Here is a 15,422-nt window from a genome sequence, read left to right on the forward strand (position 1 = left end):
GAAAAAATTTGATATTAGTATGTAAAGTTGGTGATGATCATGTATGGAGACAAGTAGGAGAAGAACCAAATGTAGTTGATGGTCCATATTATTTAATCTATATATGGTATTCAAGTGAAAAGTTATCTCTATATATTAGGCTCGTTGAGACGGAAGGGTAGGGAGATTCAATATGAAAACTGAAGAATATAGGCTATGGTGACTGTACCTCCATGGTAGGGTTAATTGATGATGATCAAGTTATTCAAAATAATAGGTTATGGTTATACAAGGGAGGATTAGCAATGGTGGTTAAGAAACTATTTAGAGGTCTACGCCAATGGGAATGTGCTATTTCATTGTCTGGTTCAATATTTTGTTAATAACATGAATCACGCCCACAATAGTGATCAAAATATAAATAAAAATCTATCGGTTATATCTCTATTAAATTAGTTATTTTTAATGTTTGAATAATATTATTTATTTTAAAAATCTTTATTAAAATAAATAGGTTTAATGCCTTGATTTAAATATTCTTTTTAATATGGCTTTGTTTTTTTTAATATATTTATATTTAAATCCATAAATCAGGTTAGAAATTTAATTTATTTATACATCTTATATATAATAAGAGGTAAATATGCAGTTTAAACCTTATAACCCTGAAGTTTACTATTTAATTTTATATTTGTAATAAAATAAATTTTAAGATATTTTTATTGAATTGATAATTTTTAATCTTTTGATTAAAATATTTATTTCTAATGTTTATGTTAAATTAATTATTTTTAATTTTAATTTACTCCATAGTATAGAGATAGAGAGAAACTTTCATTCAAAAATGGAGAAGAATGAGAAACCATATAGAAAGGAGAAGAAAGTGCGTTGGTAGTGTTTGAAATATTGCGAGAGAAAAGTTTAGAGATATTTTAGGGTGATCTTGAGATATTTTTGGGAGATTGTTATTGATTTTGGTTTATTCAAAAAATAGTTAATTGTTGACACTAATACCTTTTAATTTTAAATTGATTTACGTGGAGAAGGTTTTATATCAGTCGTTGGATGTGATCTTTATTAAACTCCGAACAAAAATATATCGTCAAACTTCCTATAATTGACTGACATGTTTTATTATAATAGATGAGTGACCTTTACTAAAAGATAAAAGAAATTCTAAATTTGAACGACCCGGACCGTTACTGAGTGACTCATTAAGTCATAACTTGAATCAAGATCTTTTGTACACTTAGCTTACTAAAACCAAAAGATAGTTGTAGGTAAAACAATATTGACGGGGAACCTTTCCTTTTGATTTCTGAGTCATGGTCCTTTTTCAGTGTCATTGTCTTCTCCCTCGCAAATACAAAATAAAAAAAAAAACACACACACATTTAGTTTATCTAAACCTACGTAATGTAAGTACTCCTTCTAGTGTTTTTGTCTTTTTCGAATCAAACACTCAGACACCCATATACTTGTTTCTTATATCAATAATGCTAAATGACCTAAGAAATGGGGCCAACCACAGGCTGAACGGGATGGGGCCGTCTCCCATTTAAAGAGTTATTTCCCTCTCAACATAGTTCGTTTAATGAGAGACGGGCACGTGATAGTCTTGCATCGCTCACGAGAGTGTCCAGAGGCTAGGTTGTAGGTGTAAACTCAAGTTTGGTAAATGTGGAGGCCTTTTAGGTAGGCTCACGGAACCTTCGTTAAAAACAAAATATTAGTGACAAAAGTAGAGACAATATCAATAACTGCAGAGGTTTGGGATGTCTAAGGTCAAATTAGCTTTTGGTCGGTAGTCGACCATATTTTCAGACCATTTGGCATTCTGTTCTTATGTTCAGAATCCCTTTACAAGGTATAAGGTGAGATTTTTTAATTGTTGGCACAATCATGTTAAAGACCAAGAAATACATCTCAAGGTTAACTTCACTTGTGTATTAATGTAACAATGGTGATCTAAAAGTAAATACCATAGATGTGGTGGAGACTGGATACCCATACCACTAAGATCATCAATATACATGTTAACTATTAAAATAAAGGGAAGTTTTGAAAGAAACGTGGTTTTCTGTTGGGTTATTTATCGAAATGCCCCCTATTTTGTGACCAGTTTCCCTTGCAGGCCCTTACTTTATACTCAGATGATTCCTTTTTTTCGTTACCGCTACACGTCCGTTAACTCTCTTTCCCCATCTCATCACCTCTCTCTGCCACATCATCTCTCTCGTCACCTCATCTTCTTCTCCGATAAGATCGTCGACCTGTCAAAATTTCCGGCGACCTTCATAGTTAAATATTTTTTTTACTTTCTTTCCACTAGGGTTTGGGAAAACTCAACTCCCAGATCTAGGTGACCACTATTTATTGAGTGCTAGGAACACTATTGATGGAGTGGTAGGAACAGTGAATTCTTCTAAACCGATAAAGAAATCAGCATCCATTGCCAAATCATGAGGGATAACACAATTTTCTTCATCAATCATTTATTCACCATCTTCTTGAATATCCTGTTTAATTTCATCATTGGTGCTATCAGTGGTGTTGTTGAGAGAAATCTCTTGTTGGCTTCTGAGAAGATGAAGAAAAACATGTGGGTTTGTTAGTAATTTCTTCTTCATCACCTCCATTAATGGTGGTATCTTTCAGTAAGGTGGAGAAGTTGTGACAAGTACTTCCGCCGAGTGAGTTCCGGTGAGTTGGAACAAGATGATTACTGCCAGATGTATTACTAATTATGAACACTGATGGATTGTATCGACTTTTTTCTGTTAGAGAATAGTGTGTCATATGAGTCATGTTAGATAGTCCCACATTGGATGGGCTATCATTAGTGTTGGTTCCTTGAGACTATATAAAGGCTTCATATGTAATAGCTAAGAATTTAACTCACTATCAATATAACACTTCTCCCTCTCATATCTTTTATCTTACATGGTATCAAGAGCTTATAAACTCTAAAGAGTTAGATCCTTGGGTTTCCGATTAACCGGCGGAGGTAGTCCGTCAATGACTACCGTCCGCCGGAGTGTCGCCGGAGTATTACCGGAATAGTTTTCTACTTTACTTTTTCAATCTAAATAAGTTAGATTTTTTTTTTAGTAGTCAAGTGATGGGCCTAGAATGTTTCCTAAATAGGTCTACACCCGCAAGTGCACGGGTGTCAAGTTATAGTAAAATTCCGGTAAGACCGGTTCGTTCCTCAGAGACTAAGTCGAATTTCAACTCTAATCTTAAAACTATTAGGTTTTCAAAAAATGGTTTGATTGATAATATTTTTTTTAAATAATAAAAAGATAAACAATAATTAAAATTCAAATAATACTAAAGTTGATATTCAGATAAAGGGAACCTAGGGTTTTTCGAATCCATCCATATAATCAATTCTAACGACAATTTAATTTTGATCTAATTAGGGAGTTCTTTATATAACTCAGGTTTTAGTCCATGAATGGTCTAAAAACCCGGAAGATTTTATCGTTAAAATAATAAAAACTTTAATAAATTTATCGAGAATATAATTATTATGACTTCATCTAAAACCCTAGATAGAAAAATTAGTTTCTCATGATGATAGATGGGAGAAAAGTAGAAAAAGTTGGATTTCTTACTGATTTTCCAGCCAAACAGAGCCTTAGGGAATTGATTTCCTTCTGATTTTCCACTGTTCTGCCAAACGCACCCTCTGAGAAAACGATTTTCTCGTCTTCCCGGAATTATTTTCCCTGTGAGAAAATTGTTTTCTCACCTATTTTCTCGTCTTCTCCAATTAATTTCTCCCTCTACTGTTTTCTTTCTCTCTCTGTAAACTTAATAATATCTATCACTTTCTCTGTAATCACTCTCTTTCTCACAAAGAAACAGATTACACAAAGAAAAACTAAATAACATGAATTTTCATAAAACCGAGTTTTGGAATTTCTCTCTCTCTCTCTACAATCTCTCTGTTTCCTTTCTCTCTCTCTCTGTAATCTTTTCTCTCACTAAAACAAATTACAAAACCCAAGAAGAAGAAGAAAGCTCGAGTGATTTTCAGCTCCAAAACCTAAATCGATGAAGATGATAAGAATGGAGAATGATCTCCTCTGTTTCTGATTTTCTGCCGTGAGCTTCCCTCTTTCTCTAATATTTCGATTCAATTGAGCTTTTGACCCCCCAATCCAGAGATGAGATTAATCTCTCTTCCTGTCTTCTCTTATAACCGAGACGAACCACTCGATCTCTCTATAGAAGCCGAGAAGATATCTTCCTCTAGGAATTTCCTAAAGCAATCCATCTCCCATTATCTTTCTCTCTCTACTCTCGGTTTCTTTCCCTCTCGGCTATATTTTGTTTCCATTTCTCTCTCTCTAAATTTCTCTAACCAGTAGAGAGAGAGAGACGAGATGGGAGGGAAAGTTGTTCCCATTTTTAAAAATTGATTCCCAAAAAATCTTGGGGATCAACTAATCGTGCAACGCCCTGCTGGATATCAGATGTGGAGAGAACACGGTGTAGCACGCAGCAGTTTAACGAGGTGGCCCGGCTGTTCTGGATCGCGATCATGAGCGGGACGCGCTGTTGTATTTCTTGTCCGTCAGATCTTGTTAGACTACAACATTATCACACCTCGCGTCACACGGAATCATAACTTGGAAAGCATCCCAAAAGTCGTCCCGTGCAGCCCACCAATGTACCGAAAATTTATCCCACAATGTCAGGTTGCACGCCACGTGTAATTGAGAAGCCCAAGTCTTCCTGATCTTGACCAAAACTTTGACTTGCTCTAATTTGTTCATCTGGACTCCGATTTGACTTCTGTTTTCGCCGTTGGGTTCGTTTTGGACTCTACTTTTTCATCGGAGCATCGACATTGGCCAAAATTACTGAACTCCCCAAAAGACCAAACTACCCTTTTGTGTCTCTTTTTCCCGTTTTTTACCACTTTTCGTGCTCAATCACATAGAAACCTCCTGAGTAAGAGAAACAACCAATTCATTAGAGTAATCGCCCGAAATAGACTAACTAGTCCAAGTAAAGAGATTCAGATGGGACATTTTCATGTCTCATCATCAAGTTTCAAAGATTTTGAGTCTTCATGTAAGTCTTCAACAATGGTTTTCACCATTAAAGTTTGAAGGATTGAAGATTAATCTTTAACTCTTAGATTTATCTATCCCTACTTGTTAATAGTAGGAGATGAAGATCTAAAAGAGTATGAAGCAAACAACTATATTTGTTCAACATCTTCTTCTTCTTGGTAGTTATTTCCCCCAAATGTTGTTATTCTTCTTCTTCTTACAACTCAAAATCAAAAATCAAACATGTTCAAACTCATGTTGGCTTCTTTCTCTTTCATTCTCTACTTTAAATTTCTATAACCCTTTTCCCTCTAAAACCCCCTTCCAAATTTCTTCTCCAACTTCATTCCATTAAAAAAAAATCAACTTCTAAGTAAAGATCTCTTCAATAGTTCTTGTTCTTGAGTTAGAAAGGGTTACTTCCATAACAGTATTTGTTTATCATCATCAAATATAAGTGGTTGCAGATTTCATCTCTCTTTAGTCTTATCTATTTCTTAACTTTTCATCTCTCTCATCTTCTCTTTTTATCTCTCTTGTATCTCTTTTTCTCAACCTAAACATCGCACTTCTTTTCCTCAACCTAAATCATCTCTTTCTTCACTTCCTGAACTACTCTTTTAATGTTCAGATTTCTTATTAACTCAGTTTTGGTTTACAACCGAACTTCATAGATTCGAAGCTCAAAAATCCATAGATTCGAAGCTCGAAAAATCAATAGATCAAGAGATGTTTGAAATTGCATGAAAACCGGTTTTTGTACGATTGGTTAAAACATGAAGCCATGTCTTTATTGAGTTGTTAGATAAAGAAAGTGAGGGAAGAAGAAGGTGAAGGAGTTGAAGGAGATGTCCTTCGACCAAGGTGACAATGCGAACAATTTGTCGGATAGGACAATTGATGTAGAAGATCATCAAGTCTGATTGATTTAGGGATCGTAGAGTTGTAGCTAGAGACCAACTACGATCGTCGAATTACGAAGTAATTCGCGACTAACTTCGATCGGATCCTACAACGGGTTACACATAAGAGTGACAAATTGATCTAGGATATGACTAGTGGGAGTGAGATATAGTCATGGGAGTGTCTCATAAACATATCTCGTAGGCCTAAAAAGGAATTAGGCAAAGATAGTACAAAAAGGCCAAAAACAAGGTTTTTGGGCCTAGACCGGTTCGGGTATTTCTAAGACTCAGATTGGGCTGAATTCTGGAGGGTTAGTTGCTGATATAATAAAAATTATATCTGCCAATTTTCGTGGTGTTTGAACGCTCCCTTATTAGGGAATTGAGAAAATACCAATAGTTGCTATTTTTTGACTATTTCCCTAAATCTTATTCTAAAGGGTGTTTTAGGAAACCTAAAAGGAGGTGGAGTCTTATTAGGGTTCTATATAAACACTCTTGGGACAGAGAATAAGGTGTGAAATTTCACTCTAAGCTTTCTTACTCTACCACATTAAGTAGAGAGGAGAAAGTGAGCTAATTCCCATTACTTCTATCTAGTCAAGAAGAAAGGTGTTCTTCTTCCAACCACCATTGGTGTGCTAGCTAAACAACAAGGTGGGAGATCAAGTTGATTGCTCGTGTCCCAAGTAGAGGAGCTACGTTTGAAGCTCTTGGTCTTCTCAAAAGCGATTGGAAAGGTTCGAGGGAAAAACTAGCGAATAAGGTAATCGATTATCTAGTTTTGCTTAGTATTATTATAGGCTTATGCATGTGATCCTGGGATACTAATGTAGACATTAGATGTCTAATTTCCGCCATTGACATTAGTATAAGGGTATAAATTCCAACAGTGCGATTAGCCTATCTTATCTAAGTTTTGGACCAATTTCATGCTTTTCTAGATAGATACTGGTGTTTAAAAGTATTTCAAACACAAATTTGATTAATTGTGAATGGGATTCAAGAATTTTTCAAGTTGTTTTCAAAATTGTTCTTGAAAAAAGTTTCAAAAACCTAGATTTTGATCCAAAATTGGTTTGATTAAAGAGTTGTTTTTTTAGTTTTAGGAAACTCCCAAAAACAAAAATTTGGAATTTTAGAAGTATTCTAAAAGGAGTTGTTTTGAGTTTAGGAAACTCCCAAAAATAAAATTTGGAAAATTTAAAAGTTTCTAAAAGTTTTGAAAAAATTTTAGAAGTGTTCTAAAAGGATTTCAAAATTTTAGAAAGAGTTTTAAAATTGGAAAAAGCAACTTAGAGTTGCAAAAGAAAAAAAAAAGGGGAAACTATTGAGTTTCTAAAACTCAATAGGTCCGGCCAGGAAACTTCCTGGCCGGACCAGTAGCCTCGAGGACGCGTCTGGAAGACATTAGATATTATAGGATAAATCTTGATGCCAAACTGCTTCAACCGAGACTCGATTTCTATCTTCAATAGACGTACCTAGTTGTGAATCCCACTTACAATTAGACGATAATATCTTATTTCTATGTGAAAGCTAGATTTCGAGTCTTACTATATCGAAAAACAAACAACCATAATCTGCATCTTCCTTCTCTCACTTTCACTATTCTGACGAAGAAAAGAACTCCGACAATGTGAGGTAGGTTAGTATCTCTCCTCTCTTCCTCCTATTCTAGCCTCTTTCTCAGTTATTGGGGGGATTTTGCCAGTATAGATGCTCTTGTTCATTTTGGTCTGCCTTCTAAAGAGAAAAAAAGGGAAGGAATACAAAAAATAAAGGTCCCACCGAGACTTGAACTCGGGTTACTGGATTCAGAGTCCAATGTCCTGACCACTAGACCATGGGACCAAACGTGAAGATTTTCATGAAAGATCTTATAACAAAGAAGGACACCTTAGATTTTGTGGACTTCAGCTTACTGGCATTTGATTTCAAACTATGTTGGAAAATGGTTATAAGCGCTCCTTCTTAAAACAAACACTCTCAATTTTTCAGACTTAAAATCAGAAATCTCGAACAGATTTAGTTACAAAATCGGCTCAAGTCCACTAATTCCAGAGGGGTCGAACGCTTCTTCTCTTTCTTCCATCTTTTATGGCTCAAACTCTGAAATCATAATTCATTTTTTTTCTCTTATCCTCTAAGCAATAAAGCCATGGAAGTTGTGATAACTTTTGAATCCCCTCTCTCTCTCTCTCTCTCTCTCTGTAAACTAGTCAGTAAAGGAATACCAATTGGATAATCTTTATGGTTTTTATTTGGGTTTTTGGTTGAAGGCAAATGAATATTTTTCATTGAGCTACAAAAAACAGATGTTTTTCTATGGTTTTTGTTTGGGTTGTTGTTGAAACAATTAGTCACAACTATGGTGAACTCTAATAAATTGATTGGTTTTGAAGAAGTGTTTGGAAAATGATTGAATATGGCTAAACGGTAGGACCGAGCTGTTTTAGTAAAATTTCGATGGATTAGAACGATAGCTCAAGTCCACTTATTTCAACTTTAGAACATTGGTGTTGATTTTGGTTCAACTTGTGCCAATTTTGTAAGAAATACGGTTCGATTCCACCAACTTTGTCTCAGACCATTAGACTTGAACTCCCTTGAAAAAATTCAACCCGAATATACTAATTTAAGAATGCCTTTCAGCCTTTCCAAAAACTGTCAAACCCGATTTACCAAGTCGGAGGTGCGACAGACGCTTCTAGCAAGAACTGGGAGAGCTCTTGAAACTTCCCAGTACTCAAACTAGTGACAAAGTTATAATCAAATCAGTTATACTCTCTCTCCTTAGGTATTAAGAGGTGACATTGGACTTTGATACAAATGATTTTTATGCCCTAACCGACCACTCTTATAAAAGGCGGGATGAACAAGGACATATAGAAAAAGAGTGATGGTGCTCCTGTCAAATGGCATGGGCTGATTCAACAATTAGGGCATGCTTAGTCAGCCACTGACTATGAATATATAGATGAAGAGCTGCAACTCCAACTTATCAATTGGGTGAAATTTAGTGATAATCCTTTAGCAATTTTGGGATAATGACAAAAGAATATGTTCTTATGCTATTAAGGGTTATGTGGTTTCTAACTGAACTTGGGGTTAGTACATGGACAAACCTTGCCGGTAATCTTGACTTGGACTTCCTACGATTAAGAGATATGTCTCAAACTAACCTAAATACAGACTAAACTTGGCCACACAAATCCCTTTCACCAACTTTATAAATTTACTTTCAAGTATGTTGGATTGGTGCCAAAGTATAATCCCCACTTGTCCTTGTTTATTTTAGGTTATGATTCCCCCACCGAACAACTTTGACATAGCAAAAAACAAAATCACAACGTCTTCTGACAAGGAAATAAAAAAGTACTGTAATATTCGCCTCACAAAATCATTGAAGCTCTTCCCTACACCTATCAAATCTTTGTCTCCATAACTCAGGTATAACTAATAGAAGTCGAACCATACCGTCATTAAAAAGACAATAAAAAAATGTGGTATGGCCGTATGGGTAGAGAGAGCTAGATAAGTTCACTAAATTATAGGAATTTTAAGAAAGAAATTAAAGATTGCCCATCAACCATTAAAATGGTGGTTGGTATTGCCATGCTCTACCTCTTGGTCTCTCCCTATGTGGAAGTCAAAGATTATTCTCTATTGATTTAGTGACTCATCCTTGACATTTCTTTTAGTGAAAAATAATGATGATGTTGGTTTCTCTAGTGGGTCAACAAATATGTAAATGTTGATGTCCAATACCCCATAAATAGTTTGATTTTTGAACTTAATAATAATCAATTTTAGTTCGAATAGTTTGTAGGGGAACTCTACTTTCTCGGATCTATACATACTTTACGTCGGAATATCCTGCAATTTGTTCTTGAATTCATGTTGTATTAGCTTGCTCAGTTAGTTCAATAACTTTTTCATTGTCTTTTTTTGAATAAGATAAGTGGAGTAAGGACTCGACCCAATTACAAAAATGTCAAAAGAACTAACAAGAAATCAGAAATACAATCACGAATTGGCTCAATGACTATTACATTGTCTTTTAAAAAGAAACTCTTTTTCTATTATCGTACTATATATATATTATCACTAAACTAAACCAATTTTATAATTAAGTCAGTATCTTGAACTCTCAAAATCCAAATTAGGTAAAGTAAATATAAATTTCACGTCCATTTAGAGTTCATATAAATTGAGTTGTTAGATCTATGATAGGTCACATAGTTTTGATCAATTCTTAATGATTTGATCAATTCTTAATGATTTGATCAATTCTTAATGATTTGACGATATAACCAGAACGTAACTACAAATACGGTAATATTGATAGTGCCCAAAGGATGTGGATAGTGCTACACCTAAATTACAAAATGTTCTAGATCACTCCATTTTAGAACAGTACAGGGTATTCCAACAACTTTTGGCAGTAAACAAATAAATAAGGATTTGTCCCATACATAGAGTTACCCTCCCAAGAGATCTCATCTTACGATCTTATCTTCCTCCCCAACACAATTACCATATATGCTTAATTGGTGTTTATCTTATTTTTATTTGTGAAGACAAAAATATGAAAGAGATGGAAAATCAACCATCTCGAAATTGTTGGAAACTAATCTCAATTCTATCAGGAGACAGAAATGTAATATCTGAAGGGTTATGTATACCTTTTACTGACACGTTTTAAAGTCGTGGGATCCAAAAGTGTCAGATCAGTGAGCAGTATCACTTACAGTCCTTGATGCTGATCTATCCACACATTAGTATGAGACAAAGTGTGACACCCCTTATAAACTTTATGCATCTTTCTAAACTGACATGTGTTAAAATAATGAGTCTAAGTGACAAAACAAACAATATCGCTTACAACTATAACTGAATAAGATAGAGATGAAAATTAAAGTGAAAGTATTTCTACTACTGAGTACTTTCATTTTTCTAATAGTTTTTTCCAAAAAGAAAAACAACAGTAACAGTTATAATTCACAGTATCCACACACAATTTACCTGATATATAACCTAATTTTTACCATCTTCAGTATGAACGAAGACCTTGAGAAACCATCTCCTTGTATTGATTCAACGATTCTTGTCTTTGTAATCTCATGTCCTCGTTAAACTTCGTTATAAACGCTTCAACTCGTCGATTCAACTCATCTTGACTCAAGGACGGTTCTTTCCTTAACCTCATTGAACCATGCAAAGATGCTGATGAAGATTGATTAACCATCTGACTTTGACCATCTTTCAATGTCTCAGATTTCTTCATATTTTTCTTCTTCTTCACCCCATCCGAAGTATTTGATGGTGACACGTGTGAGCTAGAGTTATGAATTTCCCACGTGTCAGATTTCTTTAGATGTCTAGCGAGTGGTATTGATCGACCTTCTGTTATCGTCTTCCATGTACTCTCTAACGTGTCTTGTCGTTTTGGCTTTGTCACTGGTCTTAATCCTTTTCCAGCTGTAATTATCAAAAAAGATTAATTAATCAATTAAATTTTCTTAGCCAAAATACAATATCAAATACAAATTCAGCCCAAATGTGACGAGGACGGACTGAATTTTTGAAATGGGTCGGTCTGAATTGCCCCTCTGCTAGAGAGACGAAAATGTTAAACCGAATCGTTCACATCTGATTTCAGGCTAGATTTGGCTCCTTCTGAACTCTGAATCAATCATCTCACCAGAAATACGTGTTACTAGAAATTGACGACATAGACAACTAACAATGATAATGTTCTGTCTGAGAAAACATACGAAAATCTCGCTAAAATCCAATGTGGATAGTTAAATTACGTCCACAATTTTTCTCTTTATGGCTTGGGCAAAGTAGAGGCACCCAGACAGATTCTGGCAAGATCTCGACTAAGCTTTTTCAGATAGAGCTCGAGTCTGACTTTGGACAAAAATCTTATGTGGCTAATCGTAGTTTGCTTTTCATGGACCAAAGACTTTGGACAAAAATCTTATGTGGCTAATTGTAGTTTGCTTTTCATGGACCAAAATCATCAAAAACATGAATCCCACCCTGCCAAACAAAATTTGTGCCCAAAATCAGACCTATTTTTCTTGTTCGGTTCCATTTTTCAGAGCCACTTAGGTAACATTTAAGAGACGAACTTACCTTCATTATTACTTGCTTTAACAGTTTTCCGATGACTAAATCTAGTAGAAACAGGCGGTTTCTCCTCTGAAAATGGATACTCCGACGAAATCTCCATCACCGAATCTCTCCGTTTCAAACCACGATCAACAAAATCGTCCTCTTGATCTGTAACAGAGATTAGATTATTGTTCTTCTGAAACGAAGAAGAATCACCTTCAATCGTCTGAGCACCATACAAATCCAGGTTAAACGAAGACGATTCTTCCAAATCAGGCACAAAATCCACTTGTTTCTTCATCACCGTCACCAAATCAACATGATCACAATCCGTTGTACTTTTAGAATCAACAAAATCGAGATTCGACTCATCAAAATTCTTCAAAATTGGAGGATTAACAGTTTCCATGATCTGATATTCAATCTTATACTGAAACCTTGAAGAAGCAGCGATGGTGATGATAATACCGTTGATAAGTATGTATAAATAAGGAGGAGAAAGCCAATAGTTCATTGAATTCCATAACAGAGGAATTTCAGTAACTAAGAAATCTAAGGTCGTTGGAACTGAAAGTTTCAGGAAGAATGTCATCGTCGTGTATAAAGCAACAATCGATACGCATAATACCTGGAGAGAGAAAATCCAGTTGTTTGAGCTTATCCGATACTCAATTGCCATTTCTTTCCTTCAAATTTGGTTGAAACAGAGGTTCGAATTCGATAATTTAACCACTTTTTATCTGAACTTTGTTCAAATGAAATTGAATTCGTCCGTTTAGAGAGAGGGAGAGAGAGAGAGAGAGAGAGAGAGAGAGAGAGAGAGAGAGAGAGAGAGAGAGAGAGAGAGGATTTTGATTATGTGAAGTGAAGTTAAGCTTTGAGAGAGGAATATATATAGGGTTTTAGTGACAAACGCCTGACCACACGATTAAATAAAACGTTTTTTTTACTGTTTTTTATGAAGGTTGAGATTGGGGGGTAAATACCAGTAAGGAAAGTACGAAGTACGTAACTCAAGACTCAACCTTTCTCACTTGACTTGGAGTCTTGGAGACTTATCCGTACCGACACACCGCTATCTTTTTCTATGCTGTTCATCGTGAGTGTCTGAATTCATTCGTCCCATCTGAATACCCAAGACAGTTTGGATTCTTTAATGCTGATACTGAAATATGTTTTTCAGATCTAAGTTGAGCTTAATCAGATTCATAATATTTAAGGTGGGTGTTTAAGCGTTTTGAAAATTTGTCAACACCGTCAACCACCCTTCGGTGGAGCGGTTGGGCACCCATCTTAAGCCTATTAGGTTGTGGGATCGAGTCTCGGTGGAAGCAGTTTGGCATCAAGATTTATCTTATGTAATTTAAGCAATATATATAGTAAATAATATAATAATTTGTCGGGCTCAGGCCTCTTTCATGTTGTCGGGTTTTACATCTCTTTCATTATCGTGTTCATCACATCTTCATGATGTATCAATGCCTTGCAACGACTAATGTACATCGTAGTCGATTTCTCAAAAAAAGAAAATTTGTCAACAATACTCTTAGCATTCTCAACAGACTTCATATTGGTTTGAGTGTCACTTGTTCGTACTCAACAAGGATTATAACAAGTTAGATTGTCTTTGGACTGCTCTCTGTGGGGCGCTAAGAGTGAGGTCGGGCCTGTGACGATTTTTCGAAGCACAAGTTAGATTGTCTTTGGACTACTCTGTCTGTGGGGCGCTAAGAGTGAGGACGGGCCTATGACGATTTTTTGGAGCACCTGTGGAGCCTCTCTAATTTTTATTGTATTACTTGTATGTCTAGCTTGTTTGGATGACTTGTTTTTATTGATATTTAGTCTATTTTTTTATTTGATATTTAGTCTATTTACATCATAGACAATATAAATCTAAGTTAGATTAGAGGTTCATTGCCTAAAATAACCAAAATTGTTCATTGTGCCCCTCCTATAAAGAAGTTAGACTACATTACTCAAAATTTAAACAAATTATATAAGAAACTAGGTTTCGAAATATAAAACATGTGCCATTGTACGTGTTATTCCTATTAATTTAACGACTTATCTATCCATAGTACAACAATAGGTGAAACAGTACCACAACCAGTGAGATATCAGAGAAAAAAAATACCAGCACACCCAATGTAATATACTTGAGCTCAATCAGTTTTATCTTAACACGTAGTTGTATTATAACTACAACGTGTGAATTTATCATAAATGTACCTCATCCAAATATACACATAGATTTATCAATTGAACATATGGATTTGTCAAAGGAAGGATTACCAAATTTCTTGTATACCAAATTTAATTGCTATCAATCTAGTTTTACAAAGATTGACAACTAATCAGTTTATTAATCATCTGGTGTGTTATTTTTCTCCACACATTTAGTTAATTTCAAAATAGAAGCAAAAAGAGAATGGTATAATTGTGTAAGAGAAAAACTAGCCCACCTTATCAACTAAAAATGTAGAGTACAATTTTGCTATTACTAGCTAACTAGGGGGGTTGAAAGTTTCAAGTATTGAACCCATGTTGCTTAAAAATGTGGATCTAAATTACACTAGTAACCTAACTAGTCAAAATAAAAGGGGTAATGTCAGAGTAAAATGTGACTTGAAATACCTTGATAGTCAAAGTTCTAAAGCCACTTGGTCTATCCACCGTCTTTTGAACAAATAATCGACACGTGTCAAATTGGGGATCTTCTTTGAAGTCATTTTTCCAAGTAGGTATAAGATAGTACCTAGTCTTTTCGGGGAACTAGGGTTGTTAGTGTTTTAATTAATGAAGTTTAGATGTGGCAAACTTTAATTATAGAGAATGGGGACCAAATTTAGGACTCATAAACATAGACTAGGCATAATATTTGACTTTTGGTGTCGTAATAAAAGGCTTACCAATGTAGGTTAGGCACAATTAGACAAATGTGACTGACCTTATTGGAAATTAGGCTTTCGTGGGTCTTATGATACGACTAATCTCTCTTTACTAACGTCATTGTGGTATATCACATTAAATTTTTATTGAGAAAATGAAAAGTAAAGATGAAATAAAAATATTATGAGTTGAATGTGAAGAGTAAGAGAGAGAAAAAGTTTATAAACTCAGACTTGTTCGTTTGGACAACCGACTAACCAGACAAACATTTCGTTTTTTCTCTGTGAAAATGTCGTTTTCTAGCCGAACATTGACCGGTCGGGCACTAGGCATACATCGTAATTTGACAAAAAAATGAAAGCAAAATCACCAATTTCATATATAGACGAGGGTATAACCCGTGCCCACCGGGCACGGACAGTCTGATCATGTGTGTTAGGTGAAGTGCGTA

The 15,422-nt window shown here is 35.1% G+C and overlaps 1 protein-coding gene and 1 non-coding gene across 2 annotated transcripts; both read right to left on the minus strand.

The window, feature by feature from the left end:
- Positions 1 to 7,735: 7,735 nt before the first annotated feature.
- Positions 7,736 to 7,807, minus strand: TRNAQ-CUG (transfer RNA glutamine (anticodon CUG)). The gene has a single exon. It is a non-coding gene; the product is annotated as a tRNA-Gln (tRNA).
- A 3,064-nt stretch (positions 7,808 to 10,871) lies between these two features.
- LOC147550687 (uncharacterized) lies at positions 10,872 to 12,940 on the minus strand. The gene is made up of 2 exons (XM_086672252.1): positions 12,101 to 12,940; positions 10,872 to 11,437 (listed from the first exon to the last, which is right to left on the minus strand). The coding sequence occupies exons 1-2, from the start codon at positions 12,756 to 12,758 to the stop codon at positions 11,010 to 11,012; spliced, it is 1,086 nt and encodes a 361-aa protein (XP_086528378.1). The 5' UTR covers positions 12,759 to 12,940; the 3' UTR covers positions 10,872 to 11,009.
- Between the last annotated feature and the right edge of the window lie 2,482 nt (positions 12,941 to 15,422).

Source organism: Eschscholzia californica, unplaced genomic scaffold (genome assembly GCF_041429995.1).
Source record: "Eschscholzia californica isolate CP2 unplaced genomic scaffold, dmEscCali1.0.p SCAF_3, whole genome shotgun sequence".
NCBI lineage: Eukaryota > Viridiplantae > Streptophyta > Magnoliopsida > Ranunculales > Papaveraceae > Eschscholzia > Eschscholzia californica.